At 43.6% G+C, this 27,334-nt stretch overlaps 2 protein-coding genes across 2 annotated transcripts in view; both read right to left on the bottom strand.

Annotated features, from left to right (window-relative positions):
* Window positions 1-7,878: 7,878 nt before the first annotated feature.
* Window positions 7,879-27,334, bottom strand: part of LOC145864207 (uncharacterized) — a 30,615-nt gene continuing 11,159 nt past the window's right edge. Inside the window, exon 4 of the mRNA XM_082969351.1 lies at window positions 7,879-9,389. Coding sequence (XP_082825477.1) covers window positions 7,879-9,057 — 1,179 coding nt within the window. The 5' untranslated portion in view covers window positions 9,058-9,389. The remainder of the gene's footprint in view (window positions 9,390-27,334) is intronic.
* LOC106592952 (uncharacterized) lies at window positions 16,836-19,345 on the bottom strand. The gene is made up of 3 exons (XM_082965863.1): window positions 19,268-19,345; window positions 19,121-19,173; window positions 16,836-19,033 (listed from the first exon to the last, which is right to left on the bottom strand). Exon 3 carries the CDS (start codon window positions 18,662-18,664, stop codon window positions 17,699-17,701), a length of 966 nt encoding a protein of 321 aa, XP_082821989.1. The 5' UTR covers window positions 18,665-19,033; window positions 19,121-19,173; window positions 19,268-19,345; the 3' UTR covers window positions 16,836-17,698.

The raw sequence follows: 27,334 nt of genomic DNA, 5'->3' as shown, positions 1-27,334 counted from the left end.
TCACACAATGTATTTTTGCAATGACTGCAATCTTTGATCTTTTATGATTGACTCATTTTGGTTGCGCCAAGCAAGTTTGACCTATTCCTACAACAATGGTTGGAACCATAGAGAGGGCACGTATGATACTGCACGCATACAGTGCCTTCAGAAAGTATTCACACCCGTTGACTTTTTCCACGTCACCTGAATTTAAAATGTATATTTTTTGTCACCAGCCTACACACACACAATACCCCATAATGTCAAAGTTGAATAATTTTTTCACAAATTAATTACAAATGAAAAGCTGAAATATCTTGGGTCATTAAGTATTCAATTCAACCCCTTCGTTAGGGGAAGCCTAAATCAGTTCAGGAGTAAAAATGTCCTTAAGTTACATAAGTTGCATGGGACTCACTGTGCAATAGTATGCTTTTCTGAGCAGTGAATTTCAAACAGATTCAACTATAAAGACTAGAGGTATTCCAATGCCTGGCAAAAGGCGCTCATTGGTAGATGGTAGAAAAAAAGCAGACATGGATTGTCCCTTTGAGCATGAAGTGATTACACTCTGGTGTCTCAATACACCCGGTCACTACAAAGATACAGGCCTCCATTCTATCCCAGTTGCTGTAAAGGAAGGACACCATTCAGGGATTTCACCATGAGGCCAATGGTGACTTTAAAACAATTAGTGTAATGGCTGTGATAGAACACTAAGGATGTATCAACGTAGTTACTCCACAATACTAGCCTAATTGACAGTGAAAAGGAAGCCAGTACAGAATTATTTTTTTAATCTTGTTTACAAAAGCACTAAAGTAATACTGCAAAAAATGTGTCAACACAATTAAAGTTGTCCTGAATACGGAGAGTTATGTTTGCGGCAAATCCAATACATTACCACTCCATATTTTCAAGCATAGCGGTGGCGGCATCATGTTAGGGTATGCTATCAATCATTAAGGACTGGGGTGTTTCAGGAAAAAAAATAAACCTGAATGACCTAAGAATAGGCAAAATCCTAGAGGAAATCCTGGTTTAGTCTGCTTTCCCACCAGACACTGGATGATGATTTCACTTTTCAGCAGGACAACATAAAAGGCCAAATCTACAGAAGTTGCTTACCAAGATAGTGAATGTTCCTGAGTGGCCAAGATATATTTAAATCAAAACTATGGAAAGACCTGAAAATGGTTTCTAGCAAGGAACAACCAAATTCGACAGTGTGACATTTTTTTAAAATATTAAAATGGGCAAAAGTTGAACAATCCAGGTGTGGAAAGCTCTAAGGATACTTACCCAGAAAGACTCAAAGCTGTAGTCACTGCCAAAGGTGTTCTACAAAGTATTGCCTCAAGGGTGTGAATATTTATGTAACTGTCAACATTTCTAAAAACATATTTACATTATGGGGTAGTGTGTAGATAAAAAATATATATACGCTTGAATTCAGGCTAAAATTTTGGGGGGAATAGGTCAAGGGGTATGAATTATTTCTGAAGACACTATGTACCATCAACACAACATTAAACTGATTCTTTAAGCAAAATATTGAAAATAATTGGAATAATTTATAGGCAGAAATTAAATGGTTTATTAATCATTAAATCATGCAACAGTAGTATCAATTTCTTTGTCAAAGACTTGCTGAGGCACGTGGGCCTGCCACATCTGCCGGGGACCTGTTGCTTCTGCCGGGGACCTGTTGCTTCTGCCGGGGTCCTGTTGCTTCTGCCGGGGTCCTGTTGCTTCTGCCGGGGTCCTGTTGCTTCTGCCGGGGTCCTGTTGCTTCTGCCGAGGTCCTGTTGCTTCTGTCGAGGCAAAGGCCCCTGCCAGATCTGCCGGGGCAAAGGCGCCTGCCAGATCTGCCGGGGCAAAGGCGCCTGCCAGATCTGCCGGGGCAAAGGCGCCTGCCAGATCTGCCGAGGTCCTGTTTCTTCTGCTGAGGCAAGGGCGCCTGCCACATCTGTTGGGGTCCTGTTGCTTCTGCCAAAGCAAGGGCGCCTTCTGCTTCTGCCAGTGTCCTGCTGCATCTGCCAGGGTCTTGTTGCTTCTGCGGAGACACGGGCGCTATTGCTTCTGCTGGGGCATGGGAGCCAGTTACTTTTGGTGCAGTTAGGGGAATATATCCATAATCACCTAGGAAAAGGCAAAGTTCAAAATAGAAAAATGCCAACCTTTTGACTTGTTTTGTTAAGGGGTAGATCAGCTTTATATTTTGCAGATAGAAGCTACAATCTATCAATGTAATAGCCTGCATCATTTCCAATCACCCATACATACAATATTTTCCACTAACCCTACCACCCCTCCCCTAATTGGAGTAAACTAATGAACAATAGTTAAGCTTCTACATACAATCTATTTTACAATTTTGTTGGATACTATTTTGAAAATACTTCATGTTACCATATTACTTTACATGTATAATGAATATAAAAATCTAACAGCTTACAGACAGTGGGCAATTAAGGTCAGTTATGAAAACTTAGGACACTAAAGAGGCCTTTCTACTGACTCTGAAAAACACCAAAAAGAAAGATGCCCAGGGCTCCTGCTCATCTGCGTGAATGTGCCTTAGACATGCTGCAAGGAGGCATGAGTACTGCAGATGTGGCCAGGGCAAAAAATTGCAATGTCCATACTGTGAGATGCCTAAGACAGCGCTACAGGGAGACAGGACGGACAGCTGATCATCCTCGCAGTGGTAAACCACGTGAAACACCGGCACAAGATCGGTACAGCCGAACATCACACCTGCGGGACAGGTACAGGGCGGCAACAGCAACTGCCGAGTTACACCAAGAACGCACAATCCCTCCATCGGTGCTCAGACTGTCTGCAATAGGCTGAGAGAGAGGCTGGACTGAGGGCTTGCAGGCCTGTTGTAAGGCAGGTCCTCACCAGACATCACCAGAAACATCGCCTACGGGCACAAACACACTGTCGCTGGACCAGACACGGTTTTGTCTCACCAGGGATGATGGTCAGATTCGCATTTATCGTCGAAGGAATGAGTGTTACAGCGAGGCCTGTACTCTGGGGCGGGATCGAGTTGGAGGGTCCGTCATGGTCTGGGGCGGTGTGTCACAGTATCATCAGACTGAGCTTGTTGTCATTGCAGGGAATCTCAATGCTGTGCGTTACAGGGAAGACATCCTCCTCCCTCATGTGGTACCCTTCCTGCAGACTCAACCTGACATGACCCTCAAGCATGACAATGCCACCAGCCATACTGCTCATTCTGTGTGTGATTTCCTGCAAGACAGGAATGTCAGTGTTCTGTCATGGCAGGCAAAGAGCCCGGATCTCAATCCCATTGAGCACGTCTGGCACATGTTGGATCCGAGGGTGAGGGCTAGGGTCATTCCCCCTAGAAGTGTCCGGGAACTTGCAGGTGCCTTGGTGGAAGAGTGGGGTAACATCTCACAGCAAGAACTGGCAAATCTGGTGCAGTCCATGAGGAGGAGATGCAGTGCAGTACTTAACCTCTTGGGGCTAGGTGGGACGCTAGCGTGCCACCCGTGGTGCACTCCATCAACAGCAGGTGCATTTCAAGAGCGGCAAATTTGAATCCAAATAAATGTCAAAATTCAAATTTTTCAAAAATACAACTATGTTACACCATTTGAAAGATAAACATCTCCTTAATCTAACCACGTTTTACGATTTCAAAAAGGTTTTACGGCGAAAGCATAAATTTAGAGTATGTTAGGACAGTACATTTACAAGAGTTGTGTGTAATGTTTTGTCAAGTCAAAGACAGGGTCACCAAAACCATAAAACCAGCTAAAATGATGCACTAACCTTTTACAATCTCCATCAGATGACACTCCTAGGACATTATGTTAGACAATGCATGCATTTTTAGTTCTATCAAGTTCATATTTATATCCAAAAACAGCGTTTTACTATGGCATTGATGTTGAGGAAATCGTTTCCCTCCAATAACCGGCAGTCAAGTCAGCGTCAGAAATTAAATAATTAAAATTAGAAAACATTGGTAAAATATTATATTGTCATTTAAAGAATTATAGATTTACATCTCTTGAACGCAATCAACTTGCCAGATTTAAAAATAACCTTACTGGGAAATCACACTTTGCAATAATCTGAGCACTGCGCCCAGAAAAATACGCGTTGCGATACAGACTAGACGTCATGTTGGGGAGATCTAAAATCGAAAATACTATGTAAATAATCCATTACCTTTGATTCTCTTCATCAGATGTCACTTCCAGGTATCACAGGTCCATAACGAATGTAGTTTTGTTCAAAAAAGCTCATCATTTATGTCCAAAAATCTCCGTCTCGTTAGCACATGATGTAAGCCAGCCGGACTTCTCGTCATGAACGAGGGGAAAAAATATATTTCCGTTCGTTCAAACATGTCAAACGTAAATCATTAGGGCCTTTTTTAACCAGAACATGAATAATATTCAAGGTGGACGAATGCATACTCTTTTATAACGTATTGGAACGAGGGTACCCAAGATGAACTCGCGCGCAAGGTGTCTAATGGGCCATCATCGTTCCATGGCTCTTGTTCGGTCAGATCTCCCTCCAGAAGACTCAAAACACTTTGTAAAGGCTGGTGACATCTAGTGGAAGCAATAGGAAGTGCCAAAATATTCCTCAGCCCCTGTGTTTTTCAATGGGATAGGTTTAAAGTCAATACAACACATCAGGTATCCACTTCCTGTCAGAAAATGTCTCAGGGTTTTGCCTGCCAAATGAGTTCTGTTATACTCACAGACACCATTCAAACAGTTTTGGAAACTTTAGAGTGTTTTCTATCCATATATAATAAGTATATGCATATTCTAGTTACTGGGTAGGATTAGTAACCAGATTAAATCGGGTACATTTTTTTTATCCAGACGTGCAAATGCTGCCCCCTAGACCCAACAGGTTAACCTCTCTCGGGTATGTGGGACGAAATCCCACCTAGTCAACAGCCAGTGGAATCGAGTGGCGCGAAATACGAAAAACCTTAAAAATGCTATAACTTCAATTTCTCAAACATATGACTATTTTACACCATTTAAAAGACAAGACTCTCGTTAATCTAACCACATTGTCCGATTTCAAAAAGGCTTTACAACGAAAGCAAAACATTAGATTATGTTAGGAGAGTACCCAGCCAGAAATAATCACACAGCCATTTTTCAAGCAAGCATATATGTCACATAAACCCAAACCACAGCTAAATGCAGCACTACCCTTTGATGATCTTCATCAGATGACACTCCTAGGACATTATGTTATACAATACATGCATGTTTTGTTCAATCAAGTTCATATTTATATCAAAAACCAGCTTTTTACATTAGCATGTGATGTTCAGAACTAGCAAACACACCGAAAAAATTACTCTTGATAATCGTTTACAAAATACATAACAATTATTTAAAGAATTATAGATACAGAACTCCTTTATGTCAGATTTTAAAATAGCTTTTTGGCAAAAGCACATTTTGCAATATTCTGAATAGATAGCTCGCCATCACGGGCTAGCTAATTTGACACCCACCAAGTTTGGCGTTCACTAAATTGGATTACCTTTGCTGTTCTTCGTCAGAATGCACTCCCAGGACTTCTACTTCAACCACAAATGTTGTTTTGGTTCAAAATAATCCATAGTTATGTTCAAATATCCTCCGTTTTGTCCGTGCGTTCAGGTCCCTATCCGAACGGTGATGCGCGGATGCATGTCGTGACAAAAAATGTCAAAATATTCCATTACCGTTCTTCGAAGCATGTCAAACGCTGTTTATAATATTCCAACCGGGCGACGTTGTTTTCGTTCAAAGGCTGAAAGAAAAACATGGCCACTTCTCGGGGCCACGCATCTCCTGTCTCTGAGCCACCAGCCTGACCACTCACAAACAGTGCTCCTGTACCTAGCCCAGAGACAGCAGAGATCTCATTCCACTTTCTGGCACCTTCAGAGAGCCTATGGGAGCCTTAGAAATTGTCACGTTACAGCAGAGATCCTGTATTTTCGACAGAGATGCCACAGAAGCACAAGAAATGGTCAGAGAGGGCACTTCCTGTGTGGAATCTTCTCAGGTTTTGGCCTGCCATATGAGTTCTGTTATACTCACAGACACCATTCAAACAGTTTTATAAACTTTAGAGTGTTTTCTATCCAAATCTACCAATTATATGCATATTCTCATTTCTGGAAAAGAGTTGTAACCAGTTTAAATCGGTACGTTTTTTATCCGGACGTGAAAATACTGCCCCCTACCCTAGAGAGGTTTTAATGCAGCAGGTGGCCACACCAGATACTATTACTTTTGAATCCCCTTTGTTCAGGGACACAAAATTCCATTTCTGTTCATCATGTCTGTGGAACTTGTTCAGTTTGTCTGTTCTCATGTTCATACAAATATTTACAAGTTAAGTTTGCTGAAAATAAAAACAGGTGACAGCGAGAGGACGTTTCTTTTGAGGAGTTTATTTTAACTTCATTTGCAGTGAAATGATAAAAATGTATCTTTAAATTGTCTTGGGAACAGGAGTTGATAAATATTTCTATCAGCGTCTCAGGGTAAATGCGAATGCATGTGTAATCTTTGACACTTTTGCTAACAGACAGCATTTCAACCACATAAAATACACACCCAAGACTAACTGAAGTTACCATTCTCAGCTTTCCATTTCCTCATCTGTCAAAATGACATTTGGCACAGGACCAATGTGTTCTAGCATGCTACCTGCGCCTTCAATCATTTTACCTGTTAAGATTAGTAATGCATTCAGTCTATCAACGTAAGACATTTGTGAGCACTACTTTAGTCTTATGGGGCAACAAGTTGCATGTATTAAACTATAGTTGACAAATGGCCTACCTAATGTAAGTAAGCAGAAACTTGTCCAAATTAGGGGTGAAAGTAGCCATTAAACTCAGTTATGGTGGATCAAACTGAGCAGGTAGCCAACTTTAAATTGATTTGTTTGACAGAGTCAGACAACCATGAAATGCGAAACGGAGCCTGTGCATACTACAAAACACAGAATTAAGATGTTTACATGCCATAGTAGCCCATCTCCAGGGTACAAGCTTTCAGGTTTTTGTAAAACAGGATTTGATCTTTACATGTCAACACAAAATAAATACTTCAGTATCCATGTAAACGTGGTTCAGTGGCTTTAATGTAGAGCCAATCTTGGGATTTGTCAACCAGCAGCAAAGAAATTATACATTTGAAATCCAAAAGATTAGGAACTGTGAACCACATTCCCTTTTACTACAAATTGCACTGGCAACCAACACTGTTCTCAACCAGCAAGCCAAAGGTAGACATTAAACACACAATATTTCAAAAACACAAGGAGGCACTTTTAAAGGTACAATATTTTATTGTTTTACAAGTAATGCAGGGTAGCATGAGCAGCAGTAACTCCCTGGCCGTCGCAAAAGCATACAGTGGAAGCTTAAAGAAAGTGTCAGCAACAACTCAGAATTGTCATCCAAAGGATGAATCTACATTTACAATTCTGTTGATAGATGATTAGTACAAAGGATTTCAAAATCAGAACGCAAAGTTCAGATGTGTAAAAGTTATACATTGCATCCCAGTAGCCGTTCCCTTGTGGTGGGGTTCCTTTAACAGGTTGTGAGTTTTTAGCAGGTGGGGATATGCTTCTCCGCTATCAAAAAGGTATAACCTCCCCAGTGGTGTGGCAGGATTGGGAGTAGACAGTTCTGCCATTCTCATAAACGATGTAACTATATTGGGATGAGAACTGACTGTTCAACGATGCTGCCTTGAACGCTGCTGGAGCTGACACATTAGGTGCCTTCATTGTCACCATCAGACACAAAATCCTGAGAAACATCACTGCTGCTAAAATCCATGTTGCTTGAGGAGTTGGCCCTCCTGTTCAAGGCTGTGCTTCTGCCGAGGCAAGGGCGCCTGTCGCTTCTGCCGAGGCAAGGGCGCCTGTCGCTTCTGCCGAGGCAAGGGCGCCTGTCGCTTCTGCCGAGGCAAGGGCGCCTGTCGCTTCTGCCGAGGCAAGGGCGCCTGTCGCTTCTGCCGAGGCAAGGGCGCCTGTCGCTTCTGCCGAGGCAAGGGCGCCTGTCGCTTCTGCCGAGGCAAGGGCGCCTGTCGCTTCTGCCGAGGCAAGGGCGCCTGTCGCTTCTGCCGAGGCAAGGGCGCCTGTCGCTTCTGCCGAGGCAAGGGCGCCTGTCGCTTCTGCCGAGGCATTTGAACCAGATTCCGCACTTGATGAGGCACTGTGGCCGGTTGCTTCCACTGCCGAGGCAAAGTGGCCGGTTGCTTCACATAAGGTATTTGGGCCAGCCGTGACGCTTGCTGAGGCATTGTGGGTGGCTGCTTCTGCTGAGGCACGGGAGTCGGATGCTTCACCCAAGGTATTTGGGCCAGCCGTGACACCTGATGAAGCATTGTGGCCAGGTGCTTCACCTAAGGTATTTGGGCCAGTTGCCACGCTTTCCGAGGCATTGTGGGTGGCACTGTGGCCAGTTGCTTCTGCTGCCGAGGCTCCGTGGCCAGTTGCTTCACCCAAGGTATTTGGGCCAGCCGTGACACCTGATGAAGCATTGTGGCCAGGTGCTTCACCTAAGGTATTTGGGCCAGTTGCCACACTTGCCGAGGCATTGTGGGTGGCACTGTGGCCAGTTGCTTCTGCTGCCGAGGAACCGTGGCCAGTTGCTTCACCTAAGGTATTTGGCCCAGCCGTGACGCTTGCTGAGGCATTTCGGGTTGCTGTTGAGGCACGAGAGTCGGATGCTTCACCCAAGGTATTTGGGCCAGCCGTGACGCCTGATGAAGCATTGTGGCCAGTTGCTTCACCTAAGGTATTTGGGCCGGTTAGCACACTTGCCGAGGCATTATGGGTGGCCGCTTCCGCTGCATTACGGGGGGCCGCTTGCGAGGCACTGTGGCCAGTAGCTTCCGCTGCCGAGGCACTGTGGCCAGTTGTTTCCGAGAAACCGTGGCCAGTTGCTTCACCTAAGGTATTTGGCCCAGCTGTGACGCTTGCTGAGGCATTTCGGGTTGCTGCTGCTGCTGAGGCACGGGAGTCAGATGCTTCACCCATGGTATTTGGGCACGCCGTGACACCTGATGAAGCATTGTGGCCAGGTGATTCACCTAAGGTATTTGGGCCAGTTACCACACTTGCCGAGGCATTATGGGTGGCCGCTTCCGCTGCCGAGGCATTACGGGGGGCCGCTGCCGAGGCACTGTGGCCAGTTGCTTCACCTAAAGTATTTGGGCCAGTCGTGGCGCTTGCTGAGGCATTGTGGGTGGCTGCTTCTGCGGTACGGGATCCAGTTGCTTCACCTAAAGTATTTGGGCCAGTCGTGGCACTTGCTGAGGCATTGTGGGTGGCTGCTTCTGCTGCTGAGGTACGGGATCCAGTTGCTCCACCTAAAGTATTTGGGCCAGTCGTGGTTCCTTTTAATTTATTTGGGGGAATATATCTATAGTTACCTACGAAATAAAAGAAAGTTACAAATCGTAAAATGCCAGCATTTGAAGTTCTGGGATTTATACAGTGTTATTTTTACTGAATTAAATGTGTAGAACAAAACACACCTTTAGGTGGAGGATAACAGGTTATCCCTCCAATTAACAGGCAACAAATCCAAGAAATTCTAAAGAAAAAGAAAAACATCCTAGTCAGTTAAATACAGCTACCTGTAAAACATGGAAGACAAGGGAAACAAACTAGAGCCATACAACTTACCTCAAAGACATTTCAAAACTCACAGCCATTTTTCTCATCAAAACCTCAGTATTCAGAACTAATGGTAGCCAGAAGCCTTACCAGGAGATCCCTGATATTGTATCTGATTGTCTTTCTTGCTGTGCCTTACAAAGGAATCCTAGACCCTTCTAATCTGGCTGGTTAATTAGGTACATCTGCAAGCCACTGAACATCATTTCCATTGGTCCAATTTCCCAATTGAGATTAGGTGCGCTTGATTTCATTCAGCTGGTGTGCTGGAGGGTTTGCGCATCATGGACAAATCCAATGGTTTTAAAGAGTGAACTCTACCTACCCATTGCACTGGGTGAGCTTAATCAAGTGCACCTTTTATTTCATGCTAATTAATATCCTGCCAGGGGCTTTTGCATGTGCAACCTCAGTGGTCCGGTAGAAGTGTGATATGCAAAAATATATTTTAGATTTTTCAAAGTAGCCTCACTTTGCCTTTTGCATATCACACTTCTACCGGACCACTGAGGTTGCACCTGCAAAAGCCCATGGCAGGATATTAATTAGCGTGAAATAAAAGGTGCACTTGATTATTAAGCTCACCCAGTGCAAAGGGTGGCTACTTTGAAGAATTTCAAATATAAAATATATTTTGATTTTTTTAACACTTGTTTTGGTTACTACATGATTCCATATGTGACTCACCACCTGGATTCGATCTTATGTAGTAAAATGTGAAATTGTGTTATTTAAAAAAAATTTTTTTTACATCTGCTAAAAGTAGAGACTCAGAGCTTCAAAATGGTGTATATCATGACAGTTGATTAACTTTTAATCTCACTTTTGAGAAAATCACTTTTGAATGTTTTGGTATGTAGTTTAGAGCTCTTCTTTGTCTACACCCATTCAGCATCGTTCACGATGATTTGTTTACCTCTGGATAACATGAAAACAGCCTAACCAATTCTGCTGGAAACAATTTCATGATGCTTTCTTGCAGACGTTTACTGACATCGGCCATATTCAACGGGTGTTGTACACACGTCACGTAACGTTAGCTAACGAGCTAGCCAGCTAACGTTAGCTAGATAAACAGCAATGAACAAAGTGGTAACAATGCCACAGTGCTGGGAGCTAACCAACCAGGTCCAATGTTAGCTAGCTAACATTAGGCTCTAACTAGAAAAGCAAATGGCTCTGGGAAACAAATAATAACGTCAGCTAGGGAACCAGCCAGCTAACTGTACACTTTAGCTTGAAATGAAACCACTTTGTCAAAATTAGAAATGTGTCATATCTGAAAATGTAGCTAGCTAATGCTAGACTATAAACATGCATCATGGACAGGAATGCCATACCACGGTTGCACGGTTTGAAGATGTTATCCAGAGTCAGGTGTTTTCTCCATCTCTTTAGCTATCATACTCTAATTACACTGATTTCAAATCTTGATCCTCCAGAAAACGGAGAGAAACACTTATGCAGCTCCACAATACAAAACATTTTTTAAAAAGCAGTGTTCGACAGGATTACCAACACAGACTGACGAACTCAAATAGACAGACGACTTCAATATGATAGACCAATCCGAACTCCTCTCTCGGCATGTCCAGCCCACTCATTATCTCAAAAAATCATGGCTAGTGAGAAGTTTGCTTACTTTTACTGTGGCTTAACCAACAAGGCTCGTAATTTAACAATTGTATTGGTATTTACAGATGGCATACATGTTTGTTATTAAGGCACATGAAAGTTCACGTTCGAGAAGGAATTTCTGCCAAAAAACGCATTTAGATTTTTACGTTCAAACGGCTCTCCTGTGAAGTCGTGACTTGCGACATATGCCTAGTTCCCTGAATCGGGTCACATATGTGTTATTTCATAGTTCTGATGTCTTCACCATTATTCTACAATGTAGAAAATAGTAAAAATAAAGAAAACTCTTGAATGAGTAGGGGTGTCCAAATTTGAGTGCTACTGCATGGTAGACAAGAGATTGTCCGACAACACAGAATTACATTTTTTTACATAAAAGCAGAGCATTGAATGCGTATACAATTTCATCCCGTGTCATGAGTCTTTGGCCAAACAGGCAGTCGACTACAGCAGGCACATGTGTTCATTTGTGTCAATGTTTGTGAATGAGTTCCATGTATCCTAGCTAAGCTTCCCTCCTAGTGCCTTGCCGGCTTCATCATTGGAACTTAAATGGATCCATTTAAGGTCTGAGTTCTCATACTATGTAGTTAGATGATTTCACCAACAATACTTGGTTTAGAAAAATGTACTTGTTCTTATTTTTTTAATTTCACCTTTATTTAACCAGTTAGGCCAGTTGAGAACAAGTTCTCATTTACAACTGCGACCTGGCCAAGATAAAGCAAAGCAGTGTGACAAAAACAACCACACAGAGATACATATGGGATAAACAAACGTACAGTCAATAAAACAATAGAAAAATCTGTATACAGTGTATGCAAATGAAGTAAGGAGGTAAGGCAATAAATAGGCCAATAGTGGCAAAGTAATTACAATTTAGCAATTTACACTGGAGTGATATATGTGCAGTTGAGAATGTGCAAGTAGAAATACTTGTGTGCAAAAGAGCAGAAAAACAAAAACAAATATGGGGATGAGGTAGGTAGTTGGTTGGATGGGCTATTTACAGATGGGCTGTGTACAGCTGGAGCGATCGGTAAGCTGCTCTGACAGCTGACGCTTAAAGTTAGTGAGGGAGATATAAGTCTCCAACTTCAGTGATTTTTGCAATTCGTTCCAGTCATTGGCAGCAGAGAACTGGAAGGAAAGGTGGCCAAAGGAGGTGTTAGCTTTAGGGATGACCAGTGAAATATACCTGCTGGAGCGCGTGCTAAGGGTGGGTGTTGCTATGGTGACCAGTGAGTTGAGACAAGGCGGAGCTATACCTAGCAAAGACTTATAGATGACCTGGAGCCAGTGGGTTTGGCGACGAATATGTAGCGAGGACCAGCCAATGAGAGCACACAGGTCACAGTGGTGGGTAGTATATGGGGCTTTGGTGACAAAACGGATGGCACTGTGATAGACTGCATCCAATTTGCTGAGTAGAGTGTTGGAGGCTATTTTGTAAATGACATCACCGAAGTCAAGGATCGGTAGGATAGTCAGTTTTATGAGGGCATGTTTGGCAGCATGAGTGAAGGAGGCTTTGTTGACATTCTATAGTCTGTTCAAGAATATCTTTGTTAATTGATAGGTTAAACCGTTCCAGGCATTGTAAAGTTCAAGTACGCTGAATCCATTTTTTAAGACCCTGTGGTACGATATATGGACTTGCAGGAGGAATGAGCTATAGGTTAAAAATCTATTGACGCTCATGTGAATCAGTATAGGTAACAAAGAAATCGATAAATTTAAGCTAAACATATCAGGTTTTTGCATGGGCTGCATCTTAATCCACTTTATCCGCCTGCCCATGTCGCCCTTCCGCATCTGGTGCACCTGAGCTACAGCGGAGTTTGTCAGACCATGTGACATAACAGAAATCCATCTTCTCACGAAAGCATCTGTGGCATTGGAACGGTTTGGCCTACAAACTATTATGACCACTATGGAAAGGGGAGACTCACGAATATGGTTCCGTTTTGCTCTACGACCCCAACAAGTTTCACGGACTCATCTGAACGTAACCCATACAAACTAATGGAAGTATGGAGGTAGTTGTGTCAACACACATAAAGGGTTAAATATGTGCCATCACCTAGATATTGGACAGACTTCAAAACTTTGCCATTTATAGAAAGGTGTTATTCAATGTGTTTCTGTGGGCAGCAAAGGCTAAATTCTATATTTTATCAAAACATTGTGATAAAATGTTGATACCTAAAGTGTCCCAAAAATGTATACAGCTAATTGATCATGGTATGAACGTTTAAAACAATTCCTTATGTTAGCTTAGTACTCTCCCTAAGGCTCAGACTGCGGTTGAAGAATACGTCTGGATTGTCAACACCGTGTACAATGCATGCCTACATAACTACATCTAAAGTGCACTACATGACCAACATTTTGTGGACAGCAGCTTGTTGAACATCTCATTTCAAAATCATGGGCATTAATATAGAGTTTGCTCCCCCCCAATTGCAGCTATAAAAGCCTCCACTCTTCTGGGAAGGCGTTCCACTAGATGTTTGAACATTGCTGCGGGAACTTCCTTCCATTTAGCCGCAACAGCATTAATGAGGTCAGAAACTGATGTTGATTGATTAGGCCTGGCTCGCAGTCGGCGTTCCAATTCATCCCAAAGGTGTTCGATAGGGTTGAGGTCAAGGCTATTTGCAGGCCCGTGAAATTCTTCCACACCAATCTCAAACCGTTTCTGTATGGACCTTGCGTTGTGCACAGGGGCATTGTCATGCTGAAACAGCAAAGGGCCTTCCCCCCAAACTGTTGCCACAGTTGGAACCACAGAATTGTCTAGAATGTTATTGAGACTGAGCTCTTCAGTAAGGCTGCATGCAAGGCTGTGTGCTCGATTTTATACGCTGATGAGGCCAAAATAGCCGAATCCAGTAATTTGAAGGGGTGTCAACATACACAAAATAGGACCATGAGGAAGGTCTGACATTTCGCCACTTGACAACACTAACGTAGAGCCAATATTTGAATTTGAACAACCAGTAGCAAATGTAAACACCAGATATTTGAAAACTGAGCCACATTCCCTTTTACTACAACCTGCACTGGCAACCCACATCATATGTTTGAAAACAGCAAGCACAGTGGGCACAGGAGAACCCTCAGTATGTATTTCAATGACACATTTTTATTTATTCAATCATGCAAGAGTACCGGCAACTTCCTGGTCAAAACAAAAGCATGACTAAAACCTGAAAGAAATTAAAACAGTGTCAGCAACAGAATCTTATTTAATCAATTTGACATTAAAAGTCTTACCATCAGCTTCTAAAGGATGACTCCACCATTAGATTTTCCTGTTGGCCCATACATGGTTAGTAAAAAGGACTTCAAATACAGAAAGCAAAGTTAAGATAAGATCAGATTAAAGTTGTACGTTACCTTGTAGGATCCTTTACTAGTGGCAGGTATGTGCTTGGTTCAAATATGCCAACATCACTGTCATTGGGAGCATTTCAACTGTCAACAGGCATAATCAGTCAACAGGAACTGTAGGAACGGATTGGGACTGTTCAACGATGCTGGCCTGAGAGCTACCAGAACCACCATCTTTAGTACTTTCGTAGTGTTTCTGCTGAGACATGGGGCCAGTTGCTTCTGGGGCATTTGGGCTGGATGGCAGACTTGCTGAGGCATGGCAGTCAGTTGCTTCTGCTGCTGGGGCATTGGAGCTGGATACCACACTAGCCGAGGCTGCTTAGGATCAGCGTCCAGCTGCTTTTGCATCGGAGCTGGATGCCGCACTTGCTGGGGCATAGGGGCCGGTTGATTCTGTTGCTTGGGAATTTGGGCTGGATGCCACACTTGCTTCTGCTGCTGAGGCATGGCAGTCGGTTGTTTCTGCTGCATTCAAGCTGGACGCCACACTTGCTAAGGCATGGCGGTCGGTTGCGTCTGCCGCCGAGGCTCAGTGGCCGGTTGCTTTTTTTTGCTGGGGCATTTAAACCAGATGTCACACTTGTTGTGGCACGGCAGTCGGTTGCTTCTGCTGCTGGAGCTGGATGCCACACTTGTTGGGGATTGGGGGCCGGTTGATTCTGCGACATTTGAGCCAGCCAGTTCCTGCACCACTCGGGAGGCCTTCTTGCTGGGGCATAGGAGCTGGTCCCTTTTGTTGCTTTAGAATAGGAGCTGGTGTCTTTATATCAATAATTACCTAGGAGCCAAGACATTTCTGCATAGTAAAATGCCATCATTTATTAAAATTATTGGCACTATACAAAGTGTTATTTTAACTGAATTACTTTGTGTAGCACAAACACCTTTAGCTGGAGCAACAAATCCAAGGAATATTAAAAATGTATCCTTGTCAGTTAACAGCTACCTGTAAAACCTGGAACAAAAAGGGAAACAAACTAGAGCTATACAACTCACCTCAAGTAGTTCAAAAGTCACAGCCCTTTTTCAAATCCACACCTCAATATGAAAAACTAATGGTAGCCAGAAGCATTAAGGAGATCTTCCTAATTGTAGCTGCTCATCTTTGTTGCTGCACCTTATAAAGGAATCCTAGACCCTGCCAGCCACTGAACTTCACTTCCATTGGCCCAATTGAGATTAGGTGCGCTATACTTCATTCAGCTGGTGTGCTGGAGGGTTTGCACATCATGGACCCATCCGATGGTTTTATAGAGGGAAATCTAACTATCCACTGCACTGGGTGAGCTTAAATCAAGTGCACCTTTTAATGCCAGGGGCTGTTGCAGGTGCAACCTCAGTGGTCCGGTAGAAATGTGTTGTGCATAAAGGCTGCAGACACATTGAGATTGTGTCAAATTAAATGAAGTAGTCTGGGGTTGAAGTGTCCAAAATAACATTTGAGCCATCACCTAGATATGGGACAGACACCTAAACTGATTTGACTTTGCCATATGGGCTATAGTATAAGGCCAAATGCAAGTTTAAAACTAAAAGGTCACTCAATTCTAATGCCAAATGAGCCATCTAAAAACAATTCCCTATACATTAGCTTACTCACCAATGCATGCCTACAGCTGAAGTATGAACATGAGGAATGTCTGACAAGTCACCCCTTGACAAATATTCTTATGTAGACCCAAGCTATTATTTTGAACAACCAGTAGCAAAGGTGAAAAGATTAGAAAAGCAAAGAATTAACTTAACAGCAGTCATTTTTACTACAGACTGCACACCACCTGTTCTCAATTAGCAAGCAATGGACACAAGAATCATTATTTCAAAGAAACAAAACATTTTTGAAAATAAAATTGTTTATTGATTCCATCACGCTTGAGCACCAGCAACTTCCTGGTCGAAACAAAAGCAGAAAGAAATGCAAACAGTGTCAGCAACACAGAATGTTAAGTAACCAATGTCAAAAACAATTCTCACCATTAGAGCTTCTAGAGGATGACTCCGTTACATTTCCCTGTTGATAAACACATGGTTAGTACACAGAACTTCAAAGTCAGAGAGCAAAGTTAAGAGAAGGTTAAAGTTAACCATTAACTTGCAGAATCCTTCACTAGTGGTGGATGTATGCTTGGTGCACCAATGCCAACATAACTATCCTTGGGAGCATTTCCACTGTCAACAGGCATAGCCTCCCTAGGAGTGTAGCGGGTTTGGGAGAAGACAGTTCTGCCCTTCTCGTAGTGCGATTTGGAACTGTAGGAATAGATTGGGATGACACCCAACTGTTCAACAATGCTGGCCTGAGAGCTACCAGAGACACCATCTTCAGTGCTTTCGTAGTGCTTCTGCTGAGACATTGGGGCAAGTTGCTTCTGGGGCATTTGAGCTACATGCCATAATTGCTGAGGCACGGGGGTCAGTTGCTTCTGCGGTAGAGGCATGGAGGCCAGTTGCTGCTGGGACATTTGAGCTGGATACCACACTTGCTTGGGTATGGCGGTTGGTTCCTCCTGCAGAAGAGGCATGGAGGCCGGTTGCTTCTGCTGCTGGGGAAATTGAGCTGGATGCCACACTTGCTGATGTGTCTGAGGCATGGCGGTCAGTTCAATTTGCTGCTGAGGTTCAGTTGCTTCTGCTGCTGAGGCATTTGAACTGGATGCCACACTCTGATGTCCCTGCGGCATGGCGGTCAGTGCAGCGACTTGTTGCTTCTGGACCATTTTAGCTGGATACCACACGTCGTGAGGCTGCTGGGGCATAGGGGCCGGTTGCTTCTGCGCCAGATGCCATACTTGCTGAAGCATGGCAGCCGGTTGCTTATGCTGCTGGGGAATTTGAGTTGTTTGCCACAGTTGGGGTATGGCGGTCAGTTCCTTCTGCGGTAGATGCATAGGGGCTGGTTGCTTCTGCTCCGGGGGAAATTGATCTGGATGCCACACTTGCTGAGGTGGCTGGGGCATTGCGGTCAGTTCAATTTGCTGCTGAGGTTCAGCGGCCGATTGCTTCTGCAGCTGGGGCTTTTGAGCTGGATACCATGCTTGCTGGGGCATGGCAGTATGTTGCTTCTGCAGCATTTGAGCTGGATGCAACACTTGCGGCGGCATGGTGGCCGGTTGCTTCTGCGGCAGATGCATTGGGGCTGGTTGATTCTGCAGCATGGTGGCCAGTTGTTTCTGCTGCTGAGCATTTGAGCTCGATACCACGTTAGCTGGGGCATGGCGGTCAGTTGTGTCTGCAGCATTTGAGCTGGATACCACGTTAGCTGGGGCATGGCGGTCAGTTGTGTCTGCGGCAGAGGCATGGAGGCCAGATGATTCTGGGGCATTTGAGCTGGATACCTAACTTGCTGGGGTATGGTGGCCAGTTCCTGTTGCTGCTGGGGCATGTGCACTGGATGCAACACTTGCGGCGTTATGGTGGCCGGATGCTTCTGCTGCTGAGGCTCAGCAGTCGGTTGCTGCTGAGGCTCAGCAGTCGGTTGCTGCTGAGGCTCAGCAGTCGGTTGCTGCTGAGGCATTTGAGCTGAATACCACACTTGCTGAGGTTGCTGGGGTATGGCGGTCAGTTCCTTCTGCGGTAAAGGCATTGGGGCTGGTTGCTTCTGGGGAAATTTAGCTGGAGTCCACACTTCCTGGGCCAAGGTGGTCGATTGCTTCTGCTGCCGAGGTTCAGTGGGTGATTGCTTCTGGGGCATTTGAGCTGGATACCACACATCATGAGGCTGCTGGGGCATGGGGGCCGCTTGCCACACTTGCTGAAGCGTGGCAGCCGGTTGCTTATGCTGCTGGGGAATTTGAGCCGATTGCCACAGTTGTGGTGGAATGGCGGTCAGTTCCTTCTGCAGTTGACGCATAGGGACTGGTTGATTCTGGGGCTTTTGAGCTGGATACCACACTTGCTGGGGCATTGCAGTCAGTTGCTTCAGTAGCATTTGAGCTGGATGCAACACTTGCTGAGTTATGGCGGCCGGTTCCTTCTGCTGCTGAGGTTCAGTAGCTGGTTACTTTTGCTGCTGGGGCATTTGAGCTGGATGCCACACTTGCTGGGGCATGGTGGCCGATTGCTTCTGCGGCATTGGGGCTGGATACCATGCTTGTTGGGGCATAGCTGTTGGTTGTTTCTGCGGTATATGCATTGGAGCCAGTTGTTTTTGCAGGATGGCATCCGGATGTTTGTTGCTCTTCGGTCAGCTGCGCTTGCATTTGAGCTGTTTGAGAGCTGTAATTACCATATCCTGTAGACCCAAGTGAGCCTGCATAGAGCCATGTTGCATCAGAACCTAGTGCAGGATACCCATCACCTAGGTTAGAAAAAGTAAAGTATAATGCCAGCCTTTGAAGTTACTGGAACCGCAACTGTTATTTGAAATTAATGTGTAGAAACTCACTTGATGTAGAACAGGTTATCCCTCCAATTAGCAGGCAACAAAGCCAAGAAACTCTTTAAAAAAAAAGAAAGTCTGTTATAAACATAGCTACCTGTAACACCTGAAGGACAAGGGAAACAAACTAGATCAATACTTTTAAAAACCTACCTGAAAGCGATTCCAATCATCATGGCCACTTTGCGCTTCAAAACCTCCCCAGTAATCAGAACTAATGGTCAGTATAATCCCTAGCATAATAACCCTTTTGCTGTATCTGGCAGGCTTTTGGTTGCTCCTTTTAAACAAATCCCCAGACCCTTCTAATGTCATTGGCTAATTAAGGACAGCTGTAAGCCCCTGAACTACATTTGATTCCTAATTCCAAATTGACCCCTAAATCCTACACCCTGGCCTAAACACTTCTGTGAATCAGAAATGATTGAATAGGTATAAGCAATATGGCCACAATTGCATCCAGCCTATCAGAAGGCAAAGTGAAGCAATTACCATATTGCTATAACCTATCTGATCGTTTCAAATGCCCATAAGTGACTAAGTGGTAGGTGTAGGGGCTAGGGGTTGATTTGGAATTCAGAAATGTACTCAGGTGTGGTTGATTCTCTAATTGAGTTCCTGACAGGTGTGACAGCCCTTACTCTAAAGCACGCTTCAAACTCATTACACGGAGGGCCGAGTGTCTGTGGGTTTTCGCTCCTTCTTTGTACTTGATTGCTGAATTAGGGCCACTAATTACTCCCCTCACCTACAGTAGTTGTCTAGGTCTTAATTGAAAGGAAAAAACTAAAACCTACAGACACTAGGCCCTCCATGGAATGAGTTTGACAACCCTGCTCTCAAGTAGGAAACACATTTTGTCTTGGCACTTCATTGATCGGGTTTAAATTATTGCTTGTACAAAATTCACTTGATTCATTTGAAGTTTAGAGGCTAAATGAGCAGTTAGGCACAATTTTTTTTACACATGCCTTCTTTTAAACAGTGTGTTTCATTCAGCATAGGAAGAGTAGATGGTTAACAAGTTTCAGGTGTACATAGCGCATCATCTTGGACAAATTCTGAATTCAGACAGACGCCAATTAAACACTCACATTATGCAAACACACCACACACATATGCTTTTGATGATTTGAGTCTTTAATTTTTCAGACGCAAACATATAGTAGGGCTCATTTGAATGGTAATGCTAAAGCAACTGACTGTAGACCAAAGTCAAGAAGTAAAGTCAGGAGAGGTGCATCTGCCACAACCCGAAATTCGGATACTAATGTTATTTTCCAACAGCAAGGCTCAGATCACCATGGCAGTGTTGCCATTGTTTATAAAAGGTTTCCTTTATAATGTCAAAAAAACATGTCTCCAACACCCACTCACAAACTGAAATAATTTGTGTGTACATTATACAATCAATAAATGAGAGAGAGCCTCAATCACATCATTCATTTATGCACTGTAGGCTACACATTAACTGCAGCAAATTGGTTCCTGTTTCAGTCATGTTTTTGTTTGCATGGGTCAATCAAAAACACTAATGGCGGATGAATCAGAATTAGTTGGGTAACATAGATAATTAAGATGTTTTATTTGCATAATATGCTCATGTGAGATACTTGTCATATGTGAATGCATCTGTTAAACCATGTGGAGGGATGGCGTGATTAATGGGGAACCAATTACTTGTCTCCACAATGTCTGTGCGCAAGTCACTCCCTCCTTTGGCATTGGGGGAAGGTGTATGGCAGTGTCTGGACCATTGTATGTCCTCTCTGATGTTGCACTTATCTTGGGATAGTGTATGACCTAGAGGCTCACTCCCCTCAGTGAGCTTGTCCAGGAGTAGAGTCAAGAGGGGGTTTATTCGAGATGAGAGTATCTAGAGTTGTCAATTGATTTATGCCATTGGATGAGCTAATGGTTCTGTTCTATATCGTACCAGGGAGAGATGGTTCCAGTTTGGGGTAGGAGGACCAGACAATGGTCTATACAATGAACACTGTTGACACAGCAGTTGCTGTCTGCTATGTTTTATAGATATCTTTCATACAAAACTTAACCTTGTGACCCATTCTATGTATCTGTGGTTCGTCATGTACGTTGAGAGGGCTGTATCTTGGCTATGAAAGATCTTTGTACTTCTGTGTAGTCACTTTTCAATGGTTCATTAGAGATAGCGCATCATTGAAAGTCAAGTGCTTTTGCAAAAGCATCTTAATTATTAAAGATGTAGTTTTAAGTATAACTCTGACTGGTGTGTGAAGTTTGTAACTCTCCTCATTTAGTAATGCAGAAATTAGCCACCACACGACGGAGCCTCCACGTGACAGGTGACGGCTGCAGGATGAAGTTGGTGAAGAGCAGAGATTTTTGTAAAGTTCATGCAGTCCACATATATACTCACGTCGGAAATGTTTTATTCCCAGAACGCAACACACTTTGAAAGGCGGTGACCAACAATTGTCACCGACTTGACAATAGTGATCAGCCCACTATCTCCATAAAATGTCTCCCTCGTGGATGAAATAAAACAACAACCCATCTCATCATCCTCTGACCGTCTACCCTCCTTTGTGGAAGCATTTTTTTCCAATGTTGTCTCAACTTTGATTGTAGTACACATCCACAAACACATAAACTGGAATGCAACTGTTTAGATAGCTATGCATATATCTCCAGCCCCCTTAAATCTGCCAAATAGTGTTTTCCCTATTCCGACTGATGTTTCCACTTTGCACTCCATCCCTGATAATTATACTTGATTCCAAGTCTGTGCCTTGAAAATTCCCATCTCCTTTTCTTCTCCTGTTTGTTTAAGCACAGCAGGCAGACAATCTGTTCTTTTATATTCACCCCAAGTGCTCCAATCCTTCTTTACTTTATTATACAGCCCTTAATGTCTAGAAATCTGCACTCACTCCCCTCTTCCACTGCTATAGGCTGGCTTACTGTAACTGGAACACAAATGTATGTCACTTAAATCAGACCTGGGTTCAAATACTATTTAAAATATTTCAATTCATTTCACATACATTCAAAGTAAGTATTCTGATCTTTTATTTGAAAAGATAAGTAGTTAAATGCTTTTATGTATTTGGAAATACACTTGGAAAGTGTTTGAAAAACTCAAATTCACACACTCAAATACACTCCACTGCAAAGTATTTGAAAATACTGTCAAATAATACAATTTGTCAGACTATTTGGTTTTTACAAATAAGCATTCAAATACAAAAATACATTTTTTTGGGGGGGGGGGGGGCTGTATATAACAAGATCCTGAAATACACATGTTTTTGAACACAGGTCTGCGCTTAAATGTAGCATTTGCATGAAAATACACAAATATGTATTGTATTGTAATATACTGCATCATATTCTATTGTATTTGTTGTTTCTTTGTGATTATATTTGAAATCCTCAACTGTTATTTTTTTCTGAAGACAGATTCCAATTCTTCTTTCTGTTAGACCCTCCAGGCCCTATTAGTCTACTGAGGTCAGTCAGTTGTGATTGTAACCATCAGATCCAAAATTTCAGTGGTGAGTAGCCACTGAGCTGTTGTCAACTCGCAGATGGCAGACTTGACCTCACATAAAGACACACCATGCCCACCAGAGCACACACATAGCCTACATACGATTCAGGTAGAAATCAATACTGACTCCAAAACAGACACAATTATTATTTACATTCATTTATTTGTTTGTTTTACAACTCAGTTTTAGGATCAGGTACTACTGCCTGCTTCACCTCCTAAAATTAAGAAAAAAATATTTGAGAAGCAATATAGAGACATTATAAAGAGGCAACTCAAGATAATTTACTGCTGCTTTCTATATATTATCAAAGCCACTTAAACGTATACTGCTCCATAGACATGTGTTCAAATAGAATTTGTTTCTTTGAAATACTTTTTTAGCTGCTCTTAATTGAGTTTGTCACTCCAGGCAGGCTCAATCAACCCTCAAAGAAAACCAATACTATTTGAACTCAGGTTTGTTTTCACCTCAAACCTTGAGATCGCCTCTTATAAGTGAGTGGAGATCTCTCCCTCGGGCATGAGCCATTTCATGTCTGACACGCCGTCGTAAATGCCCACGCGGCAAAGGTCACGTGACATCAGGCTGAAGTAGCTCAGAGATTTTTCATTGGACTTCACCCTGTTTACCAGCACAAACAGGAACTGTGACAAATAAATCATAGTTATGTTCAGTAGGGCACAACGTAGCAAAACGTTCTGCAACGGAAACTAAAACCTGTGGTTTTATTGGACGAGACCAATGTCAACAGTAGTTCAATATATACAGTATCTCACAAAAGTGAGTACACCCCTCACATTTTTGTAAATATTTGAGTATATCTTTTCATGTGACAACACTGAAGAAATATATATATATATAATATTTTGTGTGGCCACCATCATTTTCCAGCACTGCCTTAACCCTCTTGGGCATGGAGTTCACCAGAGCTTCATAGGTTGCCACTGGAGTCCTCTTCCACTCCTCCATGACGACATCACGGAGCTGGTGGATGTTAGAGACCTTGCACTTCTCCACCTTCCGTTTGAGGATGCCCCACAGATGCTCAATAGGGTTTAGGTCTGGAGACATGCTTGGCCAGTCCATAACCTTTACCCTCAGCTTCTTTAGCAAGGCAGTGGTCGTCTTGGAGGTGTGTTTGGGGTCGTTATCATGTTGGAATACTGCCCTGTGGTCCAGTCTCCGAAGGTAGGGGATCATGCTCTGCTTCAGTATGTCACAGTACATGTTGACATTCATGGTTCCCTCAATGAACTGTAGCTCCCCAGTGCTGGCAGCACTCATGCAGCCCCAGACCATGACACTCCCACCACCATGCTTGACTGTAGGCAAGACACACTTGTCTTTGTACTCCTCACCTGGTTGCCGCCACACACGCTTGACACCATCTGCACCAAATAAGTTTATCTTGGTCTCATCAGACCACAGGACATGGTTCCAGTAATCCATGTCCTTAGTCTGCTTGCCTTCAGCAAACTGTTTGCGGGCTTTCTTGTGCATCATCTTTAGAAGAGGCTTCCTTCTGGGACGACAGCCATGCAGACCAATTTGATGCAGTGTGCGGCGTATGGTCTGAGCACTGACAGGCTGACCCCCCCTCCCCTGCAACCTCTGCAGCAATGCTGGCAGCACTCATACATCTATTTCCCAAAGACAACCTCTGGATATGACGCTGAGCACGTCCACTCAACTTCTTTGGTCGACCATGGCGAGGCCTGTTCTGAGTGGAACCTGTCCTGTTAAACCGCTGTATGGTCTTGGCCACCGTGCTGCAGCTCAGTTTCAGGGTCTTGGCAATCTTCTTATAGCCCAGGCCATCTTTATGTAGAGCAACAATTCTTTTTTTCAGATCGTCAGAGAGTTCTTTGCCATGAGCTGCCACGTTGAACTTCCAGTGACCAGTCAGTATGAGGGAGTGTGAGAGCGATGACACCAAATTTAACACACCTACTCCCCATTCACACCTGAGACCTTGTAACACTAACGAGTCACATGAAGCCGGGGAGGGAAAATGGCTAATTGGGCCCAATTTGGAAATGTTCACTTAGGGGTGTACTCACTTTTGTTGCCAGCGGTTTAGACAGTAATGGCTGTGTGTTGAGTTATTTTGAGGGGGCAGCAAATTTACACTGTTATACAAGCTGTACACTCACTACTTTACATTGTAGCAAAGTGTCATTTCTTCAGTGTTGTCACATGAATAGATATACTCAAATATTTACAAAAATGTGAGGGGTGTACTCACTTTTGTGAGATACTGTATATATATATATATATATATGAATTTTGATTATGGGCAGTTCCTTATCTCCTGCATTTGGTAAGGGTTTTCTCAGTTCACAGAGCAGTTTAAAACATCTGACTCAAATGAATCAATTTACAAATTCAATTCAAGCTGCAATTAAAGAGTTGATTCAAAACAACTTGTTCCAAATAGTGGTTTATGGACATTATCTTAAGATGTGAATCAAATAGCCAATATAATTGAGGTGTTGGTGAGTCGCTCTTTTCAGGTCCAGTAGCTGCTCTCCTGCTCTCACCTTTTCAACAAATTCTGGGGCCAGAGCTCCTGAACTAGCCGGTCCTTGAGCACTTCATAGTCACCACTCCCCCTGTTGATGAAGAGCAGGATGTGCCCCTTCACCTCTGACTGGTACAGTCCCAGTGCTGTGTGAGAGAGAGAAAGGAGAAAAACAAAATGAGAGAGAGCGAACAACAAAGAGAAAGAAAGAGGTATGGGAAATAGATATCAAAATAGGCATGTGACAGTACATTAACTGTCTGTAGGTATAGTCTGGTTATATGACTGAACATGAAAGGCTAATAATACAAAGATGTGATGCCACGGTATATTTTTAACCATGCTGGTACCCTAGGAAGGTGATGGCTTGCTGAAAGAACAGGCATTTCTCAGCCTTGACGTACAGGTCATACTCCAACAGTCGTCCAAGTACCTTGCGCACCAAACACACATTCTCGGCGCGAGTAGCGGAGTATACCAGAATGTCATCGATATACACCACTACACCCTGCCTGTGCAGGTCCCTGAAAATCTCGTCGACTATTGGGGTCGGGAATTCTGTCAGGGGTGCGTAACTGGTGGCATGGAAGTCAAACGCAGGAGAGCAGAACTTGGTAAATAGCCGGAGCCGTTTAATGTACATAACTACCGGCATACAAAAATAACAAAACACATGGGCACAAAACCCGTATTGCACCAGTCACATAAAGCACACGTACTTACAATAAACATTTCCCGACAAGGACATGGGGGAAACAGAGGGAACATATACAACATGTAATTATGGAATTGAAACCAGGTGAGTGTGACAACCAGACAAAACAAATGAAACATGAAAAATAGATCGACGATGGCTAGAAGACCGGTGAGGTCGACCACCGAACGCCACCCGAACAAGGAGAGGAACCGACTTCGGCAGAAGTCCTGACACAGACTCATATTAAACATCTCCAATCCAAAATTAAATCTAGAATCGGCTTCCTATTTTGCAACAAAGCCTCCTTCACTCACGCCGCCAAACATACCTTCATAAAACTGACTATCCTGCCGATCCTCGACTTCGGCGATGCCATTTACAAAATAGCTTCCAATACTCTACTCAGCAAACAGGATACAGTCTATCACAGTGCCATCCGTTTTGTCACCAGAGCCCCTTATACCACCCACCACTGCGACCTGTATGCTCTAGTCCGCTGGCCCTCGCTACATATTCGTCGCCCGACCCACTGGTTCCAGGTCATCTATAAGTCTATGCTAGGTAAAGCGCCGCCTTATCTCAGATCAATGGTCACGATAACAACACCCACCCGTAGCACATGCTCCAGCAGGTATATCTCACTGGTCGTCCCCAAAGCCAACACCTCCTTTGTCCGCCTTTCCTTCCAGTTCTCTGCTGCCAATGACTGGAACGAATTGCAAAAATCAATGAAGCTGGAGACCTATATCTCCCTCACTAACTTTAAACATCAGCTATCTGAGCAACTAACCGATCGCTGCAGGTGTACATAGCCCATATGTAAATAGCCCACCCAATCTACCTACCGCATCCCCATATTGTTTTTATTTACTTTTCTGCTCTTTTGCACACAGTATTTCTACTTGCACATCATCATCTGCTCATCTATCACTCCAGTGTTAATTTGCTAAACTGTAATTACTTCGCTACTATGGACTATTTATTGCCTTACCTCCCCACGCCATTTGCACACACTGTATATAGACTTTCTTTTTGTTCTATTGAGTTATTGACTGTATGCTTGTTTATTCCATGTGTATCTCTGTGTTGTTGTTTGTGTCGCACTGCTTTGCTTTATCTTGGCCAGGTTGCAGTTGTAAATGAGAACTTGTTCTCAACTAGCTTACCTGGTTAAATAAAGGTGAAATAAAAAAATGATAATTAAAACCAGGAACGCACAATCCCTCCATCAGTGCTCAGACTGTCCGCAATAGGCTGAGAGAGGCTGGACTGAGGGCTTGTAGGCCTGTTGTAAGTGGGATTTGCGTTTATCCTTGAAGGAATGAGTGTTACACCAAGGCCTGTACTCTGGAGCGGGATCGATTTGGAGGTGGAGGGTCCGTCATGGTCTGGGGGCGGTGTGTCACAGCATCATCGGACTGAGCTTGTCACTGCAGGCAATCTCAGCGCTGTGTGTTACAGGG

Source organism: Salmo salar, chromosome 02 (assembly GCF_965601325.2).
Source record: "Salmo salar chromosome 02, fSalSal1, whole genome shotgun sequence".
NCBI lineage: Eukaryota > Metazoa > Chordata > Actinopteri > Salmoniformes > Salmonidae > Salmo > Salmo salar.
This window is presented reverse-complemented; position numbering and strand designations above follow the sequence as displayed.